Raw genomic sequence first — 22606 nt, forward strand, 5'->3', positions numbered from 1 at the left:
TAGATATGCTCACATGGTGCGGGTAGAAATCACGGCCGTTTAATTTTTTTCTAGGAGCTTGGTTGCTTTGTTAGGAATTGTTTAATCCTCACAATACCCACGCATTTTCAACAATGTGTATCACCAAAGAAAGGGGGGCAGGGTACCTCATGTCATCTTAAAAAAAAACATAAAATCTGATATTACTGATATTAACATGGTTTTTACAGAAGTACTGAAGTGGGAGTAGGATATTGTGAAGTCACATCCGGTATTGAGAATTAAATTTGTGTGTTAAGTTTAAAAGAGCAGTTTTAAGCAATCATGAAATCTGGTACGCGACTACATTAAAAACAATAAATATTTTTATAGTATAAAGTAGTGCCTGATTAGATCAATACTTTCAGAAGGTGGGCACAAAGAATCCTCCCACACCTTTGGTATAGCCGGCGTTAATAGCTGCTAACACTTGGTTCAAGAATCATGAAAGAAGGTTGTATACATGGAAAAACCCTGGAGATACAAAAAGATTTCAGATAGATTATATAATGGAAAAACAGATTTAGGTAAGACATTTCCAGGGGCAGATGTGGACTCTCACCACAATCTATTGGTTATGAACTGTAGATTAAAACTGAAGAAACTGCAAAAAGGTGGGAATTTAAGGAGATGGGACCTGGATAAACTGACTAAACCAGAGGTTGTACAGAGTTTTAGGGAGAGCATAAGGGATCAATTGACAGGAATGGGGGAAAGTACAGTAGAAGAAGAATGGGTAGCTCTGAGGGATGAAGTAGTGAAGGCGGCAGAGGATCAAGTAGGTAAAAAGACGAAGGCTAGTAGAAATCCTTGAGTAACAGAAGAAATATTGAATTTAATGACGAAAGGAGAAAATATAAAAACGCAGTAAATGAAGCAGGCAAAAAGGAATACAAACGTCTCAAAAATGAGATCGACAGGAAGTGCCAAATGGCTAAGCAGGGATGGCTAGAGGACAAATGTAAGGATGTAGAGGCTTATCTCACTAGAGGTAAGATAGATACTGCCTACAGGAAAATTAAAGACCTTTGGAGAAAGGAGAGCCACTTGTATGAATATCAAGAGCTCGGATGGAAACCCAGTTCTAAGCAAAGAAGGGAAAGCAGAAAGGTGGAAGGAGCATATAGAGGGTCTATACAAGGGCAATGTACTTGAGGACAATATTATGGAAATGGAAGAGAATGTAGATGAAGATGAAATGGGAGATACGATACTGCGTGAAGAGTTTGACAGAGCACTGAAAGACCTGAATCGAAACAAGGCCCCGGGAGTAGACAACATTCCATTAGAACTACTGATGGCCTTGGGAGAGCCAGTCGTGACAAAACACTACCATCCGGTGAGCAAGATGTATGAGACAGGCGAAATACCCTCAGATTTCAAGAAGAATATAGTAATTCAAATCCCAAAGAATGCAGGTGTTGACAGATGTGTAAATTACCGAACTATCAGTTTAATAAGTGGCAGCTGCAAAATACGAACGCGAATTGTTTAGACGAATGGAAAAACTGGTAGAAGTCTACCTCAGGGAAGATCAGTTTGAATTCCGTAGAGATGTTGGAACACGTGAGGCAATACTGACCCTACGACTTATCTTGGAAGAAAGATTAAGGAAAGGCAAACCTACGTTTCTAGCATTTGTAGAGTTAGAGAAAGCTTTCGACAATGTTGATTGGAATACTTTCTTTCAAATTCTGAAGGTGGCACGGGTAAAATACAGGGAGCGAAAGGCTATTTACAATTTGTACAGAAAGCAGATGGCAGTTATAAGAGTCGAGGGACATGAAAGGGAAGCAGCGGTTGGGAAGGGAGTGAGACAGGGTTGTAGCCTCTCCCCGATGTTATTCAATCTGTATATTGAGCAAATAGTAAAGGAAACAAAAGAAAAATTCGGAGTAGGTATTAAAATCCATGGAGAAGAAATAAAAACTTTGAGGTTCGCCGATGACATTGTAATTCTGTCAGAGACAGCAAAGGACTTGGAAGAGCAGTTGAACGGAATGGGCAGTGTCTTGAAAGGAGGGTATAAGATGAACATCAACAAAAGCAAAAGAGGATAATGGAATGTAGTCGAATTAAGTCAGGTGATGCTGAGGGAATTAGTTTAGGAAATGAGACACTTAAAGTAGTAAAGGAGTTTTGCTATTTGGGGTGCAAAATAACTGATGATCGTCGAGGTAGAGAGGATATAAAATGTAGACTGGCAATAGCAAGGAAAGCGTTTCTGAAGAAGAGAAATTTAACATCGGGTATAGATTTAAGGGTCAGGAAGTCGTTTCTGAAAGTATTTGTATGGAGTGTAGCCATGTATGTAAGTGAAACATGGACGATAAATAGTTTGGACAAGAAGAGAATAGAAGCTTTCGAAATGTGGTACTACAGAAGAATTCTGAAGATTAGATGGGTAGATCACATAACTGATGAGGAGGTATTGAATAGAATTGGGCAGAAGAGGAGTTTGTGGCACAACTTGATTAGAAGAAGGGATCGGTTGGTAGGACATGTTTTGAGGCATCAAGGGATCACCAATTTAGTACTGGAGGGCAGCGGGGAGGGTAAAAATCGTAGAGGGAGACCAAGAGACGAGTACACTAAGCAAATTCAGAAGGATGTAGGCTGCAGTAGGTACTGGGAGATGAAGAAGCTTGAACAGGATAGAGTAGCATGGAGAGCTGCATCAATTCAGTCTCAGGACTGAAGACGACAACAACAACAACAACATCTGTGATTTGAAGACAGTGTCCATATTTCGTGTACGTGGCGCCCAGAAGATGAATCTATGATTGATGGAATGCATACGGTACAAGAGTGGTGGTGGTGCTACAGCGTCCCCTGTGTCCTCAGAGCGGTGCGAGTCGCCGTGCGTGCGGGTGTCGGAGTGCGGCTGGCTGGCGGCGCTGCTGCGTCGCGAGCCGCGGCCGCCGGGCGTCTCCGAGCTGCTGCGGGGCCTCGTCTGCGGTAGGGACGGCCGCTTCGTGCTCGTCTGCTGCGGCCCGCCGCCGGGGCAACCCAAACCCAAACCTCAGCCACAGCCGGAGCCGAAGCCGCAGCCGAAGCCAGATGGGCCCGTCTGGCCACAGGATCCTCTGCAGCACCCCAACCTGCGGCTCCTGCCCATGTGAGTGGCGCCGTCTTTCCCATGTCTGCTATTCTTTTCTCTAATAATGACCGCTTATTACTAGATACAATGTACATGCCAACTTCATAGTCAAAATTTCGGAGGTTGTTCAGTCATATTTTCTTTGTTTTTTCGTTTAAGGGACCTGTAATCTCGGACGGGTCATTGCAGAAACGCAACACAATTAAGGGACCCCTTTTTGAAACCTCGTAATTCACATCCATAGAGATTCGTAAATTTCAAATTTGGCTCATAGTGACGTGCAACGTTCCTCTCTATTGGTACAAAAGCGTGGCGCCCTGCGACGTCACCCTCGGACAGGACGATGCTTCTGACAGGAAGGTGTCACCACATGCGACAAAAAAGCCCACAGCTCAGACATTTATGTGACATGTAAGGTGGATTAGTGGTGTCACATTGGCACCAAACCGTGATGACTGGGTGTTGTGTGATGTCCTTAGGTTAGTTAGGTTTAAGTAGTTCTAAGTTCTAGGGGACTGATGACCATAGCGCTCAGAGCCATGTGAACCATGTGGCACCAAACTTCACCACAATTCTGCCCAGCACCACCGTGTCAAACAATGGATGGGTTCTCACACCCCTATTTTACACCTTCTTTTGACACCTTTCCGATGGAGGTTAGTACCGCTACACACCAAACCCCTTAAACATCCGTCAGGCAGTGTTTGCCTCCCTTCAGGAGCTAGAACAGCGGCAAACCAGAATGTGTGTCGACGGGTAATTTCGTAATGTGCTCAACTAAGGTGCATGGGTGGCACTCAGGACATTGCTGAACTTTAGGGTCTTAGGGGGATAGTTTGCTGTTTCATTTACGCACATTCTAGTACTGTGTCCTCCAATCCTCCAATCCTTCTCCCCCCCTCCCCCCCCTGCGATGACGTCATAGCAGGGCTCGAAGTGTGACGAAGAAAACGTCTAAGTATCCGTTCCTTGCCGCAGATCATCTTCAAATTTCACTGAATGATTTTGAACGATTCCTAGTAACTCTAACCTGTACAAGAAATCAAAAATTGTAGTCCGCCCTCCGAAGAGGTCAAATCACGTTTAGTGGATATGGGAGCGCCGCGTTAGTAATAAAAACAACAATCAAGTCGTAAGTAATACGAGGAAATATTAGAATACTGTTCGCTGTGTTTTACTAGAGCCTGGAAACTATTTTTGTGGTCAGCCAGAAACCGATGCAGGACATACTGACCATAGTTCCCAGTCTGCAAGTCCACATTCTTGTCCAGCCTACTGAAAGAAATGTTTCTATTCTCTATTTGCTCAGCGGAATGAGGACTATAATTATAAACGAAGATTTTGAGTTGCAATTGATAGATATATTTCGTAAAGTTTTCACACGCAGAACATTGTAATATTCATTATGTTAATACAAATTCTCTCTATCCTAAACAGCTCTCAGCAGTTCAGAGGCGACCTCTAGAGTAAGTTCCTATTAAATTGTCTTTCTTCCTGACTTCTGATAATCAAAATAATTGCTCGTCACAAAAGTGGGAAATAATTGTCACCCGGATCTGTTAACATTACAGGCGTCACATTAATAGCTACTTCCGGGAAATCTAAGGTATCCAGAATAGTTTACAGTCCTCGCGATTCCACTTGCTATTATTACGGAAAATGTACGTTTAGTAACAGCCTGTCTCTGACGTCATCCGAGGCAGCGCGTACTTTAGCGTTTCGCTGACGCGGATCGTACAGGTGCAAAGTGAAGTCTTGCCTCCCTGGCTGTATTTATATACTGGCGCAGCGGACGACTTACAGAGCACCTGCTCTCATCCGTTCTATGACCACAGTAGCAGCCTCTAAACGGCCACTTTCACGGACTCTCAATATTTGATGACAATGTCATGAATCAATTTAGAATCTTTGTAATTTTTGTATGAATTTAATTAAGCTGGATAAAATCACAGAAAAAGTTTAGGCTCGCCTGCATTTAAACTTTTCTATCTAGAATATTTAGAACAGAACTGACAGAAGAACATGACCTCTGAACTATGAGACCTTGTGTTTGTTATTATTCATATCCAGGCCTTGAAACGTGCTATAGCTCTAGCTACTACATATAAGGATCTTTTTGTTCCGAATTTAGTTTTAAGCAAATTATTCGAAAATTATTAGAGATAGCTGAATGGGGTTACATAATGTTTTTATACTAAACTGAAGCTTCATACAAATTTTCATATTTCTAAGTCTATATTTAGCGCCTTCAATTTTTCTTAAAAATCGTGGATTCTGACCAAAATATTGCTTTAATCGCGTTGAAACTTGTACCAGTTAATTTTGACATACATCTGCATGCTATGGTCAATTTTTGGGCTCCTAGCTTTATTATTAGGGCCACTTTTCTAAAAACGATTTATTTAGGGAAAAATATTAATCTCATCAATCTGAGATTTGGCAGCTTAAACATTAATATACTAAAGCACATACTGACAAAGTTTGGAAAAGCAAGTTTTTTTTAATTTCATTGTTAAATTATGGTACAATACTTGTGTGCTACACACAGCCACGTTGTGGTGACGTGGCGCTACTAGCAGTGAGCCTGGGTAAGTCCCGGCCCACTCGCTCCCCTCTGTATCTCTCAAATGATACAGCGCTTGTTTCGCCACATGGAGAGACAACCCCACGATTTCCTTGGAGAAAGATTGGAATGTCCGAGTGTGTCAGCAGTGTCAGACTGTCAAGAATAGTTTCCAGTTACTCACTGGACTGCAAACGTTCGTTTTCGACCGCAAAATGTGTGGGAATCAAGCAGAAGGGGTGGTTTCATTGGCGTCCTTTATGAGAGTCCATGAGAGCTTTTCGTGGCAATTCTGAGCGGCGGTGCGTCTGGAATGTTTTCCTCGTCCACTTATAAAAAAAAAAAAAAAAAAAAAAAAAAACTGTGTGCTTATAGTGTTGGGCATCACGGTTCTAACATCCATCACAAAGGCGTCAAATGAGAGTGTGAAAGTAGGGGGAGAGGGGGAGGGGGTAGCACGTGCCAATAGGACATCACTAACCCACCTTACATTTCACATGAGCGACTAGGCTTTGACCTTCTTTAGCATGTATCGACATCTTGCTGATTGATGCCACTTAGAGCTCAAGCGTAACGCCGCAGGGCGTCATACTTTTGCACCATTAGAGAAAAAAGTAGTATATACATTTGAACCAAATTTCTAATTTATGTATTTTGATGGGAAACAATTATGGGGTTCCAAAAAAGTGGTCCTACAATTCTGTAGTGCAGTGTGATTACGACTTACTCTGTTTCTTACCCCAGTTACCTTTGTTTCTGTAATAATACCGTCCCAACAGTGAATAAACCTCCAATCACCAAAAAGTAAGATACAAAATACCACTCCCCAGGGCACTCACCATTCTTTTGTGAGTTCCTGCATGGCGCATATGAGGCCTCAAACTATTATGGCCCATTCTTCCTTCTCAAGCTGCATTTCCTTCTCTGTGCCAATCCCTCCCTATTCTCTCCCCTTCCTTCTGCACCTTCATTCCCCTCTCTCGATATTCTTTCTTATGTCGATCTGTCTACCTACCTGGTTTTTTGTATTCCTACCTGTTCCCCTCACCTTTTCCTTTTCGTGCTTCCTTTTTGTCGTTTTCGTCCCCCCTTTGGGTTTCACCCCCCACTTCTAAGATTTTCTCTCTGTAGTGTGAGCAATTTGGGAAGGACTGCCTCCGTAGCATCTATGGCATGGACTCCTCTACCCTCCTCCTTTCCCTCTTCCCCTCTGCTGTAGCTGCCCCTGCCTACGCCAGGCTAGGTCACCAGCATGTGTAGCCCATCTGTGTATTGGGGCTATTATCTACCCATCCTGCTGAGCCCCCTGACAAGAAAGGTATCAAGCTTCTGATACCTGAGCTGTTACCTACCCATGTATGCCTAGGATTTGTTGCTTGTCATTCTGGAATATCAAAATTCCCGACGACAGCTGCCATGCCAGAGCGCCCTTGCTGTGGCTGGGTGGCGCCAATGGGGAGAGTCCCAGACTGGAATGGGTAGTATGAGGGCAGACGCTTTGCACATGAAATTTATTAAGTTCCAAAAAACTGGCTGTTCTTCTAAGGCCAGCTCTTGAGTTGGTAATATATCATTTAATGCTGCTCCTTATGTCTGTGCAGCCTTTCCTGGTTACATCGTGGGAAGCGAGCCACGCTCGTCATCTTGGGGTGAACCACTTTCCCCTGTTCTGCAATAGGACTGTTGTGGACACTTTCACCGACATCAAGCCAATCTGGAACGATGGGGCATTCATTTCCTTTAGCGTGTTCAGAAAGGTTGTAAGGACAATCGCACTGACGCCTTTATTTTGGCATTTGAGGAAATACTTTCCCAGGGAAGGCCAAAGTTGTGTGTTACTGATGTGATGTGAAGGTGTACATCCCACCACCCACGAGGTGGTTTCGTTGCTTGCATTTTGGGCAAATCTCCCTGCTGTATGACAGACCCTCTACGTGGTGGGTGTGGAAGAAAAGGGAAAGACTCTGTGTTCTACTACCCTGTATGTTAAATCATGAGTCACTCTTCTCGCTAATCAGATTGCCTGGTTTATTAGGAGAAAAAAAGGAAGTATAAGTCCCTTGATCATTTATCCTCCACTGAAACTAGTCACAAATATGATTGGCTTCACCCTGTGTTGATGTCTAACTTTACCTCCGTTGTATCCTTTCCCCCTCCTCCTTTCGCCAATCGTATCCCCCTCTCCTCCCCCCCCCACCCCTGTGGTTCCCGTACCCTCCCTTCTTTGGTTCAAATGGCTCTGAGCACTGTGGGACTTAACATCTGAGGACATCAGTCCCCTAGACTTAGAACTATTTAAACCTAACTAACCTAAGGACATCACACACAGCCATGCCAGAGGCAGGATTCGAACCTGCGACCGTAGCAGCAGCGCAGTTCTGGACTGAAGCGCCTAGAACCGAACGGCCGCAGCGACCGGCACCTTCTTTGGTACTTGCTGATGAAGGGACTCCTTCATGGTACCGCTACTCCCAGTGCTTCATAGGTCAGAGGCCTGCTGCCACAATTCAGTCGTGGGACCCACATCCTGTGCGTCCCAATGTCGCCTGCTCTCCCTCAATTCCTGATCTTGCAGAAGCCTGCTCTTCCTCCATGTCTTTCCCTCCTCGACCTGAGGAGGAGGAGCAGGAGCAGGAGCAGGAGCAGGAGCAGGAGCAGGAGCAGGAGCAGGAGCAGGAGCAGCAGCAGCAGCAGCCCCAGAATACGGCCCACCAATGCCCCTGGAGGTTCCATTCTCGCCCCCCCCCCCCTTCAAAATCTGAGTTTGAACTCGTGTGAGTGTATTTCACCCTTTTCTTGTTTATGGTGGATGGTGACCTGACCCTATGATTGTCTCCAGCCCATGTTCCCCCCCATTTAGATCTCCATTCTGGGATTATTCAATGGAACTGTAATGGATACTAATTTTACCTCCCAGAGATGCCATCCCTTTTTTCCGTTTACTTGGCAGCTTCTGTTGTTCTACAGGAATCTCATTTCCGTGATTCTCACTCGCTGACTCTTCATAGGTTCTATGTTATAGGTTGGTACAGGGTCAGCTTTTTGAGGGCTTCCAGTGGCATTTCCATGCTGATGCATACAGATGTTGTTAGTACATGGATCCCCCTTCATGTTACATTGTAAGCAGTTGCTGTCTGCGTCCACTTGGACTCTGTAGTCATGGTTTGCAATCTCTATCTCCCTGCCGACAGGTCACCTACACTCACTGCCCTAACTGCCCTCCGTCAGCAACTCCCTGCTCCCTTCCTCCTGCTTGGGGATTTTAATGTCCATCATCCTCTGTGGGACAGTGCTTTTTGGGCTAGTAAGAGGCTCCTCGTTGACCAGTTTCTTGCAGACCAGGGTCTGTGCCTTCTTAAAGATGGTTCCCCTACCTATGACATTTTCTCCGCCATTGATCTTTCGCTCACTTCCTCTCCCCTTCTCCCTCCTTGCACTGGTCCCCACGTGACGTCTACGATAGTCACCACTTTCTGTTAATTTTCTTTCCCTTCCTGTCTCTCAATGGCCAGGTTATCCTACTAGGCTTTCCATCATGCTGATTTCCCTCTGTATATAACTCCCTAGTCGTGTTTACACCTCCTTTGTCAGGTTGTACTTCTGATGTCGTTCTTGATGTGCCTGATTCATACTGGCAGCATTTCCATTCCCAACTCGACAGACTCCATTTGCTGCTGGTCAGACCCATGGTAGAGGGTGGCCATTGCCACCACCACAGATGATTGTCATCACACACTCCAACATCTTATGTAGCATGCACGCTCTGGTGCTCTTACTACCCTTAAATGTCTTCGCACCAGAGGCTGTTAATTTACTTAATCAAACAACAATGAAGCTTTTGCTGGATGGAGACTTCTTTGGGCCCTCTCTTCTTTCTGCAATTCACCCCTAACCCTCATTCCATCCATAACCAATTACTTCAATACCTAAATCCTCCACAATGACAATATCTCCTCCAGGTGTCTAACAGTATTTGGCTCCAAAGTACTTTCTCCTTTCATTGGAGAGACAGTATTATGGTTCTTGCCCTTAACCCTGGCAAGTATCCATCGTCCATTAATAGTTACCAGCCAGTTAGTGTGATCAATGTCTCTTGCAATATCTGGTCTCACGTTTCTTCGCAAATGTGGTTTGTCCGCCCAAGTTTAAGTCCTTGAATTAGCCTCTGAAATTAGTCCCTTATTAGCGTTAGTGTTTGGCCATGAGGGCCTTGACCTTGCTTCCATACCTGCCAGTTTCTCCCTCTCATTTTCCCTATGTTTTGTCCGTTCTTTTGTGCCATATTGTTTCCCTGATTCTTGTGTCTTCTTCACTCGTTGTTGCCCCCGATGTGTCTTGATCGTGGTGTGGTGTGCGGACCGGGAAATTTCGGTGCTGTTGCTGGTGCCGCAGCACACACAGTGTTTCTGGGGTGATTATTTGCTCTTCTGCTGTACCAATCTTCCTTTTACCTATTTGTTCACCTGTTTCTCTTGCTCTTGATTGAACTGTGCTCTTCATGTTGTTGCTCCCTTTGTTTCGGCCACCTTAGATCATGGGTCCAATGACCTCGCTGTTTGGTGATCTCCTCCAATCAACCAACCAACCAACCATTAAATACAAAGTAGTAAACATGCTTCAGATACGGAAGTACTATGATCTTTGTTTATCAGACTGTGGGACCATGCAAGCCAGACCTACTTGGTCATAGAACGAGTCAGTACACAATTTCCAGAACACTGACAAGAAAATTTACAAATTAAAGAATTAATAGAACACAAAAATATTATGAGCGCTTAGTAATTAATAACGTATTACAGAGAGAAGTTCAGTTACTGCAAGGAATTCCTTTATGCATCAGGAGTAGTGTGCCATAAGGAAACCCGTAAACTTGGATTTGAATTCTTGGGATTTATTACTCGTGTTTTTAGTTCTGCTGAAAGTCTGTTGAAAATGAAACCTGCAGAACAGTGCACACATGTCTGTAAAATGCTAAAGCGAATACTATGCAGGTGCATACCTTTTTTCCCGCGTAGTGAACGAATTGCAGTTTCTTCTGAGCGACAAATTACTTGACGGAACAGGAATTGGATAGAATTCCAGGACAACTCAACAATGGCCTACACCAACTTCGTGAACTGATACACAAGAAGAGTCGGATTGCCCTTTCCTGCTCTAAGAATTTTGTTGATGAATGCAGAATTGCCAGTTCCCCTAGTTGTTGGAGCAGTTCAGCATAGCGCCCTTCAGTTGGTTCACTGAATGCAATACACTATGTGCGTATTCGCCAACTCATCATTTAAGTACCGATAATGATCTGCATCACTGTTAATCTAAAACTGACACTGTCTGAGAAACAAGCCCGAAGCGTTACTGAATACAAATTGTAGGGCAGAGTAATTTTAGCATTACTGTTGTCAGCAACAAGTACAATGAGTGAATGGAAAAGTTTGTTTGCAAATGAGATACATAGCACATATTTTCCATATCTGCACTCTTGTGCAGTTATTTTTTGTGTAACATATGTTCAAACATGAATGTATGTATTTGGGAGGGGGGAGGGGAATGGGGGCGGTAGGTAATGTAAGAAAATGCATTTACTCTGAAATGATTCACCAGAAACTACGAATCTCTTCTATCAACTTATAAAATATCCCTAACCAGTCTCCGAAATTTTGTCAGCCGAGTCCCTCGTACCCTATACAGAACTCAGATCATTTATCGCCACCACCATGACTTCCAAAGCGGTTTTTTTTCCCATCGTAAACCTCTTTCAAATGTTCAAATGTGTGAATTCCTAAGGGACCAAACTGCTTAGGTCATCGGTCCCTAGACTTAAGCACTACTTAAACTAACTTATACTATGAACAACACATACACCCATGCCCGAGGGAGGACTCGAACCTCCGGCGGGAGGGGCCACGCAGTCCGTTACATGACGCCTCAAACCACGCGGCCACAGCGCGCGGCGTAAACCTCTTTCTCATCACGACTTTCATCCTAGTAAGTTGATATATGTCCCCACTTCTGTGATAGAGGTTAAAGTAAACCTGCATAACCAGTGCACTTTAGCAGACAACAATATTACTCCCATCGGAACCGGGATATGTGCACTTTCAAACGAGTACCTGGTTTCCTGGACATATCATAACCACAACCATCATGTCGTCAAAATCTGTTCACTTAGAAAGAACCAGTAATCCCCTTTACAGTATCGAACTCACGTGTATGAAACTGGTACAAACTTATGCTTACTTTACGACTGAGTCAGTGTGTTAAATATTGGATGTAAAACATGTAAGCGAGAACAAGTTTAGAGAAGGTTCGAAATTGTGTGTGGAGTTTGTGCAAATCACTTAGTGCTCTCATTCTCAAATACTTCTGTATTAGCACTCCGGGAGTTACGCTGCCACAAGACACATACAGAGAACTGTAATACTCTCCTTACTATGTTCAACCTTTCGACATAAGGTTATACCTCTTAATGGGTAGATTATAGCTGCATTTTAAATTTCTAGATAAACTCGGCAATTCTATGAAGTATTGAAAATGAAATAATTGTTGCCCCCTAGAAGCTTTTAGACAAGCTACATGCAGCTAGTATCGTGCACCATAAACCATGAACCAGATTAGCTATTTAGTAATGCAGGCGATTCATTCGACAAATACAAAAAAATTTCTTTCTCTAGTTATTCTTTAGTTTTAAAAACTCTGAAAGATTTTTAGAAAACGTCTAATACCATTTGTAAGAGGGCACACTGAAAGTAATACCTCCGAATTTTTTATTCTGTTCTCAATACCTGCTGAGGTAGTACATGTCATACATACTGCTAGGTCGACTTTCCTGCTTTGCTGACGCAAGTTGCAACCCTCTGCCACTAGATGGCTCCGAATTGTAGCGTGTAACAGTGGCGGTGTGTAACGAAAACATGTAGAAGAATGAAAGCTTTGTATAGTGGTGATTGTATCGACACTAGTAATGTGCGACGTTGGGTTGTTCTTGCTCGTAATGAAAGAAATGGTGTCTAACGTCAATATGTGTGACTGAGTTCCGACAGAACGACCACGTACAGCAACCAACGAGACTAATCTGAATCAGTTTAATGATCTCATCACAGAAAGAAGTCCCATAGCACAGACACAGTTTTCAAGTAAGTGCGCATTTGCAATTTATGCGTAAAGATGCTGCGAGACCCCCAGAAAACTGAAAGCACGAATTAGAAGAGTTCGTCAGCACATGAAGCAGCACCTCCTTCAGCATGACAATGCTAGACGACACACGAGCGCTGAGAAACCAGCAACACTCCGACGCCTTACATTCACGGTCATCGATCATCGTCAAACATTCCACAGTGACATCAACAAACTAGTCTTTTGTTGAGAGAATTCTTTTCGTCGTCCTAGTTACTTATCAGTTTCTAAATCTATGAAGGTACATAACATGATGATGCTATTCAAAAATGGAAGAACGTCTGTTGCCACTACAAGCTTCGTTATTTGCCTGTGACAGGAAGACACATTTCTGTTCCCTACGCAGTGTGCTCATGTGTTTCAGGAATACTTGCGGACAGGACGACTCTGACCGTGTCTTCGGCGGCAACGTGACCGCCGTCAACCAGTACCCCTGGATGGCGCTGCTCGGCTACTCGTCACGTAAGTTGCACGCCACACTCCTATTCGCCTCGTCTGCCTTGTTGCTGACAGTTGCTATTACTTTCTACTTAGCATTGATAAAGTGTTCTGGAGAAGTAGTTTATTTCGAAGACACACTTGGATAAAATTCTTTCTAATTTTAACCGAAGCTTCTGGCACCTTCCTCCGTTCTCATCAGAAGGTGAATAACACTGGTAGTTTATTATCTTCTGCTTGAGGTCATAAAGATGTATTCCGCCAACTGTTACACACTAAGTACCACAATCACTTGAAATAGCCAGCTTCGCGATGAGTACGGGGAAAGTGGCCGGAAGCTTCAGTTATCATTCAGACTTAGCGCATCAAGATACAGTGAGACTTCCAACTCTCTCTCTCTCTCTCTCTCTCTCTCTCTCTCTCTCTCTCTCTCTCTCTCTCTCAACGTAAAACTTGAGGATTTACACAGAATAGATCAGCTATAGACAGTTATTTACTTTGACATGTTACTTAAAATATGGCTTACACTGTAAATTGGACCTTCAACGTATACAACTATGGCAAGTTGTATGTACAGTACATTTTTAAAAAATGTTTTAACTAGAATAGTTGTTCGATAACATAAGCCAAAATATTATCAATCTTACTAAAAACAGAAATTCAGCTTGAGTTGATGAGGACGAATTTCAGCTTCATACCGCAATGGCCGTTTAATTCACACTAATAAGTACAGATTTATACTGCCTAACTGTAAGAGATTAAAGTCTGATTACTACTTCAGGTATTGTTTCCTATTTCCTGTGAAGACTAATGTAAGTTCATAATCTTCAGCTCAGTGACTGTCATCGATTATTGCTTTCAGATGAGAGTTGGTAGAACTAAATCAGAATGCAGCAGAAATTCTCGTTTTAATGGTTCGTTCTCTCAGCTCAGATTACCAGTTCAGAGTTTGACAGGAATAATAAGACAGCCGGGGCGGCAGAATATCTTCATTAGGCACATCGACGACACTTCTCTTCGTCGTGTACAACCACGTTATTAAGGTCTCTCTGAGTGTTGTCACTCACACCCTGGTGTCTCCTCCTCTTTTCCTTCCATTAAATTAATGAGCTACGTCAGTATTGATTATGCTTTGTAATAAAACACAGTGATGCATGTCCTTAGAATGAAAGAGATCGTTTAAAGGCCACTGGTTCCCTCTGACTGCTGTTGATAATAGATGATTTAATGATATTACGCACGGCTATTACCGAGCGAGGTTAACACACTGGACTCGCATTCGGCAGGAAGACGGTTCAAACCGCGTCCAGCCATCCTGATTTAGGTTTTCCGTGATTTCTCTAAATCGCTTAAGGCAAATGTCAGGATGGTTCCTTTGAAACGGCACGGGCGCTTTCCTTCTCCATACTTGCCTAATCCGAGCCTGTGTTCCGTCCCTAATGACCTCATTGTCGACGACGTTAAGCACTAATCCTCCTCCTCCTCCTATTCCTACGGCTATTCGTCTTAGATGTTCATGACTGCGGTCGAATGACTTCGACTTGACCTCATGGACTTCATTTACAAATTACTAATCGCTGTATAGCTGAAAACAAGTAGTATACAAATAAATATTGTTCAGTGTCACGCAGAACAATGTTACCATTTCTTAAAAATAGTTTTGTGATCTGTTTTGCACATAATAATGAACCCGCGTGCGACCAACTGATTTTAAAGAGAATATGTGAAATGTAAGATCTGGTACGTGATTCCAATAAGTGGATGTGTAGTCCTGAAAATACCAGCCATAATCGTGCAAGAAACGAAAGATGATTAAATTAAAAAGTAAAGCTGTCGTTAACGTGTAGGTTAGTTTGAACATCTCAATGTCGTTGCGTTCCTCGGAGCTTCGAACAAACGTAACCGACTAGTTGTTGGGAGCCTACAGTTTAACATGGACTAATAACGCTGCAGATAGACATTTTTCACTTTAAGAAACATTGCCAGAGGTTAAAACAGGAATAAGTGACATAAGTCTTAGCACGGACTATACATCCATGTACGTTAATTCGACGATTAAGTCCATTGCAGACCTCAATAACAGCTGTAGTTTTAACGGATAACCACCATCTAAGTCATGATTTAAGCATTAGAACGAAATCATTCGTACATGTCTTGTTGCTTTAGTACTGAGATGCTTAACGATTGCAGGCGGCAGTTCTCGGGAGTTCCTGTGCGGCGGCTCGCTCATCGCCAGCCGCTACGTGCTGACCGCCTCGCACTGCGTCAACGGCAGGAAGCTCGGCTCCTACAGGCTGTGAGTACACCTCTCCATACGGACTCCCAGCAGCGTGTCGTCATCGGTAGTGCGTAAAGTCGGCAACGATAGCAACTTTTGACGTCTTCTGGGGGCTGCACCGTTAGCTGTGATGACATAGGCGTAGAATCGTTCGCCTCACGCGATCATTGATTGACTGGTTGTTATGTGGAAGATTTACTTTGAGGCGACGCGCCGACTGAGTGCCATAGGACGCTCCGACTGCTTGAAGCGCTGAGTAGTCATCTAGTGGGGGAGGAGTGTCTGAACATCAGGGTGGTACGGAATAGAGTATTCCAGGTGAAATGGCTGGCAATTTATCACTACGCTATTCCGTATACGACAATTACAAATGCAGCAGTACTCACTAACCAATAAGATTCATGCTCACCTACAGATTACTTAGGTGCAGGTATCCGCCATACTTCATAACGAGTGCGATGAAACAAATTCTACATAAATATCAAAGCTCCATAACCTCCTACATGCTGCTGGAAAGAATAAATGTATGGATCCAAAAATCTATTAATGGTAGCAACCTATTTTGGATTCTTCCAATGTTCTGTTGTACTGAACGCCTATACACGCCTGTGGTATTAAAGACTCTGAGAACCGGATTTCAGAAATGGATGGCCAACTGGAAATATTTTAAATGCCAGTTGATAGTAAGATACACTCGTAGGTATCCTGGGTGTATATCCTGTAAGATGACTGAGCTTGCAGTTGTTAATAAAGTTGTGCATCCATCCGTGAAAATTTGCTCATAATCTGTGAGTGGTTCTTCTTGGAACCTCGGCGCCACTGTCATCTGCTGGTTGTTGCTCTAGGAGCCCACTTCACAGACTGTCTGGACAACCCTTATCAGTCGTACGTAATTCTGCCAATACGAGGCCTAGAGCTGTTCTAGCAATCAGATGTCAGTCTTGTGGTGGCTCTAGGTGTCTCCCTAGTAACGGACTGCAAACCATTTTCTGTTGCCATTTCACAATCTTGGCATCGTGCAAGCCAAACTTGAGCGTTATATGATCTAAAACACGAGGCTAGAAAAAGCTACATGCGGAAAGACTTCACCGATATTTCGTTCTGTTTCAGACTTTTTTATAGCTGCTTTTCATGTTTTACTGAACTGATTCTTTAAGAGCATCTACTCTGATTTACATAAAATTTGCTGATACATAAATCATACATTTGAGACTATCATACGACCAAGACACTAAGTAAATCAGTACAGAAAGCAAGTTTTGCACTGCCAATGTCACGGGCAGCTATCAATACTCCTGGGAAAAAAATTCGAGAGGATACGGAACTTCGACGAATTTTATATACATATATTATTATAGAGTATATAGATTGTACAAGTAACTGACAATACTCAAAGATCTTGTTCAGCGATGTCACTAATGTATCGACGTGTAGATGGGACCGAAATTTAGCAAATTCCTCGTAATGAGAGGACTGTTTTAAGGAATTCTGCAGTTTTCGTGTTACAAATGTTTAAAAGCGTTTTATTAGCATGTAGATCATTCCGTTTGTGAAGAGCTGTGTTGTCGTCTACCAGTCAACATAGAAAACAAAAGCGTTGCACTGTGCATTTCTCATTCAGTATTTTGTTTAAAAATATCATAGGGAATGGAGACTAATATATATAATTTTGTGAACATGTTTTCTGATCGTTTTTGTTATAGGGGATGACTTCAACTTTCTAGTTATAGATTGGGAGAATCATGCTATCAAACTGGTGCCAGACCAGGAATTCATGTGACACTGTTCTGAATGTCTTGTCCATTAAAATTTCCTGGAGCAGATAGTTACAGAACCAAGTCGTGAAGGTGAAGTTTTAGACCTCCTAGCAACAAACAGACCTGAACTTCTCGAATCACCTAACCGGAGTGATCGTAAGGCAGTGATAGGATCTATGACTGCAGGTATTAAAAGGAATGTTAAGAAACGCTGGAAAATATTTTTGAAGAGCAAGAGGGAAGATACAGACCGCTGATTACCTGAGCAATCTGTATTAAACACTCAGTATGAGAACGAAAATGTGGAGCACAAATTGAAAGAAATTCCGAAGCAGCCTTCAATATGCCATAGACAAGTATGTTCGGAGCAAGGTCTTAAGTGATGGGAAAGACCAACCATGGTTTTTATAGCCATTTTAGAAAACTACTTCGTATAGAAAAAGAAAACAGCACAGATTTAAAAGAAATCAAAATCTAGCTAGCGAATAGACGCTCCCCTTGTTGACTCGTTTTGACTCTGTCTGCGGCTTGGGAGAAAGCCACTACGCTTTTTATCTTAGTAGCAGCACCCGCTGTTTAATAGGCTCTATGTTTTACAGTCAAGCACCCACCACAGATAAAGTCAGGCAATAATGCAAATAAATAAATAAATAATTTATAAATCACCTTATAAAAACTGAGGAAATTAATGGGATAATGGAATAATGTAGTCAACACAATGACGAATTCGATCTAAAATGGAATAAAGTTTTGTCAGCAAAACTTAATCAAATACGACAATAGATTACAAAATGTTATTACAAGCGTGTCTGTTCTGCCTGAAGTTGAAAAATAAAAATTGTAGCGGGTACAGCGAAGTTGCATAAAATAGCGAACTACTTGGCAGAGTCACCTATACTCTCAGCTAAACGAATTATAAACTCAAATCCAAGACCTGACGAAACAGTGGGCCGAAATTTACTCAGTTATGCTGCACTCCTATTCGTAGTTCATCACGAAATACTCACTCGCGTCAAGCTAATGTCCTTCACTTACGGGAAAAACAAACACTCAAGAGGAAGCGAATCTAAAGAAAATGTAACTCATCCACCAAAGAAGGGGCTTACAAGGCGCCTTTTCGACCGATTCATCATTCTGGGACCCTTATCAGGTACGACCAATAGAGAGAGAGAGAGAGAGAGAGAGAGAGAGAGAGAGAGAGAGAGAGAGAGAGGGGGGGGCGTATTTCGTCATGGGATCGTTTGGTCACAGCGAGAGCATCATGGGGAAGCTCGACAGACCGCAGTGGCAGACACTACAAGAGAGGCGTTGTTGTGCATCACGGAGATATTTATCGTCCAAACAGTCGAAATACTGAAGGGGGGCTTCCGAAGTGTGCCAGATAACGTACTACTTCCTCCCCATATATCTGGCGAAATGACCACAACGGGAAAATTCGGTAGGTTAGATCTAATTCAGAGATTTACCAGCTGTTATTCCTCCTAAGTGTCATTCGCGAATGTAACAGGGACGGGGGGGATCAGTTAGCGGTAACAGACGTACACTCCATAGCACGCTCTGAGGTAGCCCGCGGAGTATTAATGTAGATAACAAAATGGTTCAAATGGCTCTAAGTACTATGGGACTTAACATCTGAGGTCACCAGTCCCCTAAACTTACAACTACTTAACCCTAACTAACCTAAGGACATTACACACATCCATGCCCGAGGCAGGGTTCGAACTTACGACCGTAGCAGCAGCGTGGTTCCGACTGAAGCGCCTAGAACCGCTCATCCACAGCGGCCGAGTAATGTGGATAACATCTACCATCTATTACCATACAAATCGGACGTATATGTTCTTAAACAAATAGGTTTCATAAAACTTGTCATGTGAGCAGTTCAGATTCTCATGTCTAATAAATTTTTAATTGTAACAATAGTTTACATAGGGAAAGAAAACAATGAAAAGTATTGCATTGCAATAAGCTTGCTTTCAGAAAAAGTAAAGATATGGGCACCAGCAGTAATAGTGAGCGGTTTTGATATCCAACCACAGATACTTCGCTTTGAATGGTGGCAGTGTCTAACGTATGCACGTTTTTCTTCCCTGTGTCAGGGTGGCCGTGCGGCTGGGCGAGTGGGACCAGCGCACAGACGTAGACTGTTCCGTCGACTTCTGCGTTCCGCCGGCCGAGGACTACGGCATCGAGGAGGCCATCCCCCACCCGGACTACAATCCACAGTCCACCAGCAACGCCGACAACGACATCGCGCTGCTCAGACTCGACCGCGACGCGCCCGATAACTGTGAGTGTCGCGCTGCCGGTCACAACGCTTCCGTAGCCGCACTGGCAACCAGAAGTTAGGTTATAATGTGTCGTTACCTGACTGGTACAGTTTGTCCAAGATAAGTCGCCCTCCACCCCTTTCCAGTATTTTCTGGAGAAAACTTAGACCCTTGGAGCGAATCACACACAAGCTTCACTTCAGGCCTCTCCATCGACTGCGACAGTAAACGTATGTCTCAAACGACATATTTTTTGCAGTGAGAACCAAACAATTTTTGTTGTAAGATAACAGTGCTTGTTAAGTTAAACGAAACACTGCACGAAGAAATGTCGAAGTCTAGGCCTATAAACGAAGATGGTGTTCATATGAACAAAATTTCATATTTATCACGTCATTGCATAATGTAACTAAAGTGTCGATCATATCAGCGGAACAGATACATTTGTGCAGTTTGTACAGTAGGCGTATTTGTGTTTCCATCAAATGAATTGGGACGCCATGCCACCATAACACTTTTCGACTGTTTACCGTCAATCCAAATCAACCACTGAGGGTGAAGGATTTTTCTTAAAACAATAAAAACAAGAGCAGGTAATTCAAACTATATTTCCGTTAAAGGTAACTAGCCTGAAGAATGACCCAAAACTTGTTAATTGGAAGCGGTTTTTCTGTGTTCCCCTGTGTGCAAGGCTGACTATGCTTTTAATTTTGTTTGTTTATAGTATGGAATAATTTGGACACTCATAATTCACTACACCTCAGCAGCTCTGTTTGATTTTTGTGCAGCTATAGACATTTTTTTAGTGTGTGTTTACGTATACTTATTTGATAACAATTTATTCCCAGATTTGTTATCTTAGGTCTTACAAGAGATACATTTCTTTAAATTCCAGCTTTCATCAGACCAGTCTGCTTGCCAATTGCTCCTGAGATCAGGCAGGCAAATTTCGTCGGGAAGAATCTCGTTGTGGCTGGTTGGGGTACAACGGAATATGGTAAGCCTCTCCATGTCTCAACAACTTTGGAAATGTATCCTCAATAATGAAACCATATCATTGTGAACCTTGACACTCTTATTTTGGGGTGGCTAAGATAGTCATCACTCTCATGTGTCATTCCTTCACAGAAACAATAAAGGCAGAGCATTTACTGTATGTCGTCGATTTTAAGACTGGCAAATTTTAAAACGATTGTTAGCGTCACAGAGCATCTTATTTCTTTCTTTTTTTTCCAGTGTTCCATTCATACCACCACTAGGAGTAAAATGGGCTTCGTAACTCATCGCTAAATTATCGTTGTCGAAATTCGGCAGGCAGCCGGTTATCTTTTACTTTTTATTTTTTCAGAGAATTAAAGCTTTATCGACGAAATTCGTGAGGAGACGTTTAACTGCGGTGATGGTAGTATTTATAAAGCCTCCGGTTATTCACACACTCTTCGTTCATTGTAGTTCCTGACAGATTTTATTGACCCTGGTTTGAAAAATCCAAGTGCCCGTCACCTTGAAGAGATTTCTTATACAATGATGATGTTTTTACGACGATAATACACTTCAGGATTGCGAGTTAGGCGCAGCTACTATGCAATCATTCTTGTTAGCTAAGTTCTCCATAGATGTTAAGAGTAAACGTTATAATCTGGAAGGTGTCATTCCTTCAAAATTTTCATAAATTCTTTGAAAGCAGTTGATTACATTCTAGCTCTTTATAGAAAGGATACCTTTTTCCCACAAATAATATATCTATTCAAGCATTTATATGCTGCACATCAGTTACCGAGATGATTTAAAATATCTTCAGAAATATTTGTGTTTTCAGATGTTTTCAGGGGTTCAGAATCGGATGTATTCTGAACCAAAACTATTACGTAGAAACCAGTAAATATTTCGTCAGCTGCTGTTACATTTTTTTTTCTCTTCCAGAACATGAAAGGTACTACTTGTAGCGAGAGGTTTGGTTTGCTCGCGTTCTATACATATGATCTCTGTTTTAGTGCTGTTTAGATGCTATTATTTCGATACGAATAGTTCTCACCTGCACTGTTATAAAGAAAGTCCTCAAACTCTATGAAGCCAATTAGAAACTTCGAAACTAAATTGTGAAGATATTTTGGACATTGCAGTATAAGAATTTTATAACCTCACATGCAGGTCGACTGACTGTGCAAATGAAGAAATTTAAAACGTACTTACGTGATTCTGACAGAATACTTATTTTCCCTATATCTACGGTGTTACTTGGACGTTATTGTGGAAATTCTTGTGAGCAACATGTCTTTCTCATGGTGGTTTTTCTGAACCAGAACCACTACATTTTATTAAGGTAGCTCCTCAGCTGTCTTTCAAAGGCTATAGACACTCTGTTCTAGTCCTGTTATCAGGAAACATCCTTGGTCGTAGTGGGAATCAAACCTCTAACTACTCTGCTGACTCCTGTATACCCTTCGCAAATTTTCATACTCAAATAATTCATTTATTTCGGCTTACATTAATCCATCATTTTCATTTTATTATGTTTGGCCGACAGTGCGATTAGATGTTTGCACTGTATAAAAAATGACTTGGATAGTAAAACAAAAGCCTGGGAGAACGTTTGTCATAACAAAGCAGTTTCATAAAGTGAAGCTATCTGTTAACTTACATGCTTCGCTATGAATAGCCTATTTGCACTCAAAGGTTTCCTGTATTTCTCTTTAGTTTCTTGCATTTACTACCTTGTCGTGTTCACACTTAGGTAACTACTTTTCATGTGACTCATAGATTCTGGGTCTAAAGCAGTAGTTACATATACATATTATTACCTGGAATTTCTTCATATAAGTCGGGCAATGACACTGAAATATCTGGGGGATGGTAAAACCTATCATGTCACGTTTTGTGCATACTTAGTCAGAAACAAAAAGGCAGTGGTTTGATGCATTTATTTATTTGATTGCGTTTATTTAACACTGTAAAATTTCCAGTCTAAGACATGGTTGTACTGCAGAAACTAGCCTTTCTATCCAAGGCTGT

The 22606-nt window shown here is 42.4% G+C and overlaps 1 protein-coding gene across 1 annotated transcript in view; it reads left to right on the top strand.

Moving 5' to 3' along the window:
- Positions 1-22606, top strand: part of LOC126262988 (CLIP domain-containing serine protease HP8-like) — a 43574-nt gene that overhangs the window by 17342 nt on the left and 3626 nt on the right. The window contains exons 2-6 of the mRNA XM_049959945.1: positions 2863-3136; positions 13216-13313; positions 15480-15585; positions 19424-19614; positions 20490-20591. Coding sequence (XP_049815902.1) covers positions 2863-3136; positions 13216-13313; positions 15480-15585; positions 19424-19614; positions 20490-20591 — 771 coding nt within the window. The remainder of the gene's footprint in view (positions 1-2862; positions 3137-13215; positions 13314-15479; positions 15586-19423; positions 19615-20489; positions 20592-22606) is intronic.

The sequence above is a fragment of the Schistocerca nitens genome, chromosome 1 (assembly GCF_023898315.1).
Source record: "Schistocerca nitens isolate TAMUIC-IGC-003100 chromosome 1, iqSchNite1.1, whole genome shotgun sequence".
Classification (NCBI taxonomy): domain Eukaryota; kingdom Metazoa; phylum Arthropoda; class Insecta; order Orthoptera; family Acrididae; genus Schistocerca; species Schistocerca nitens.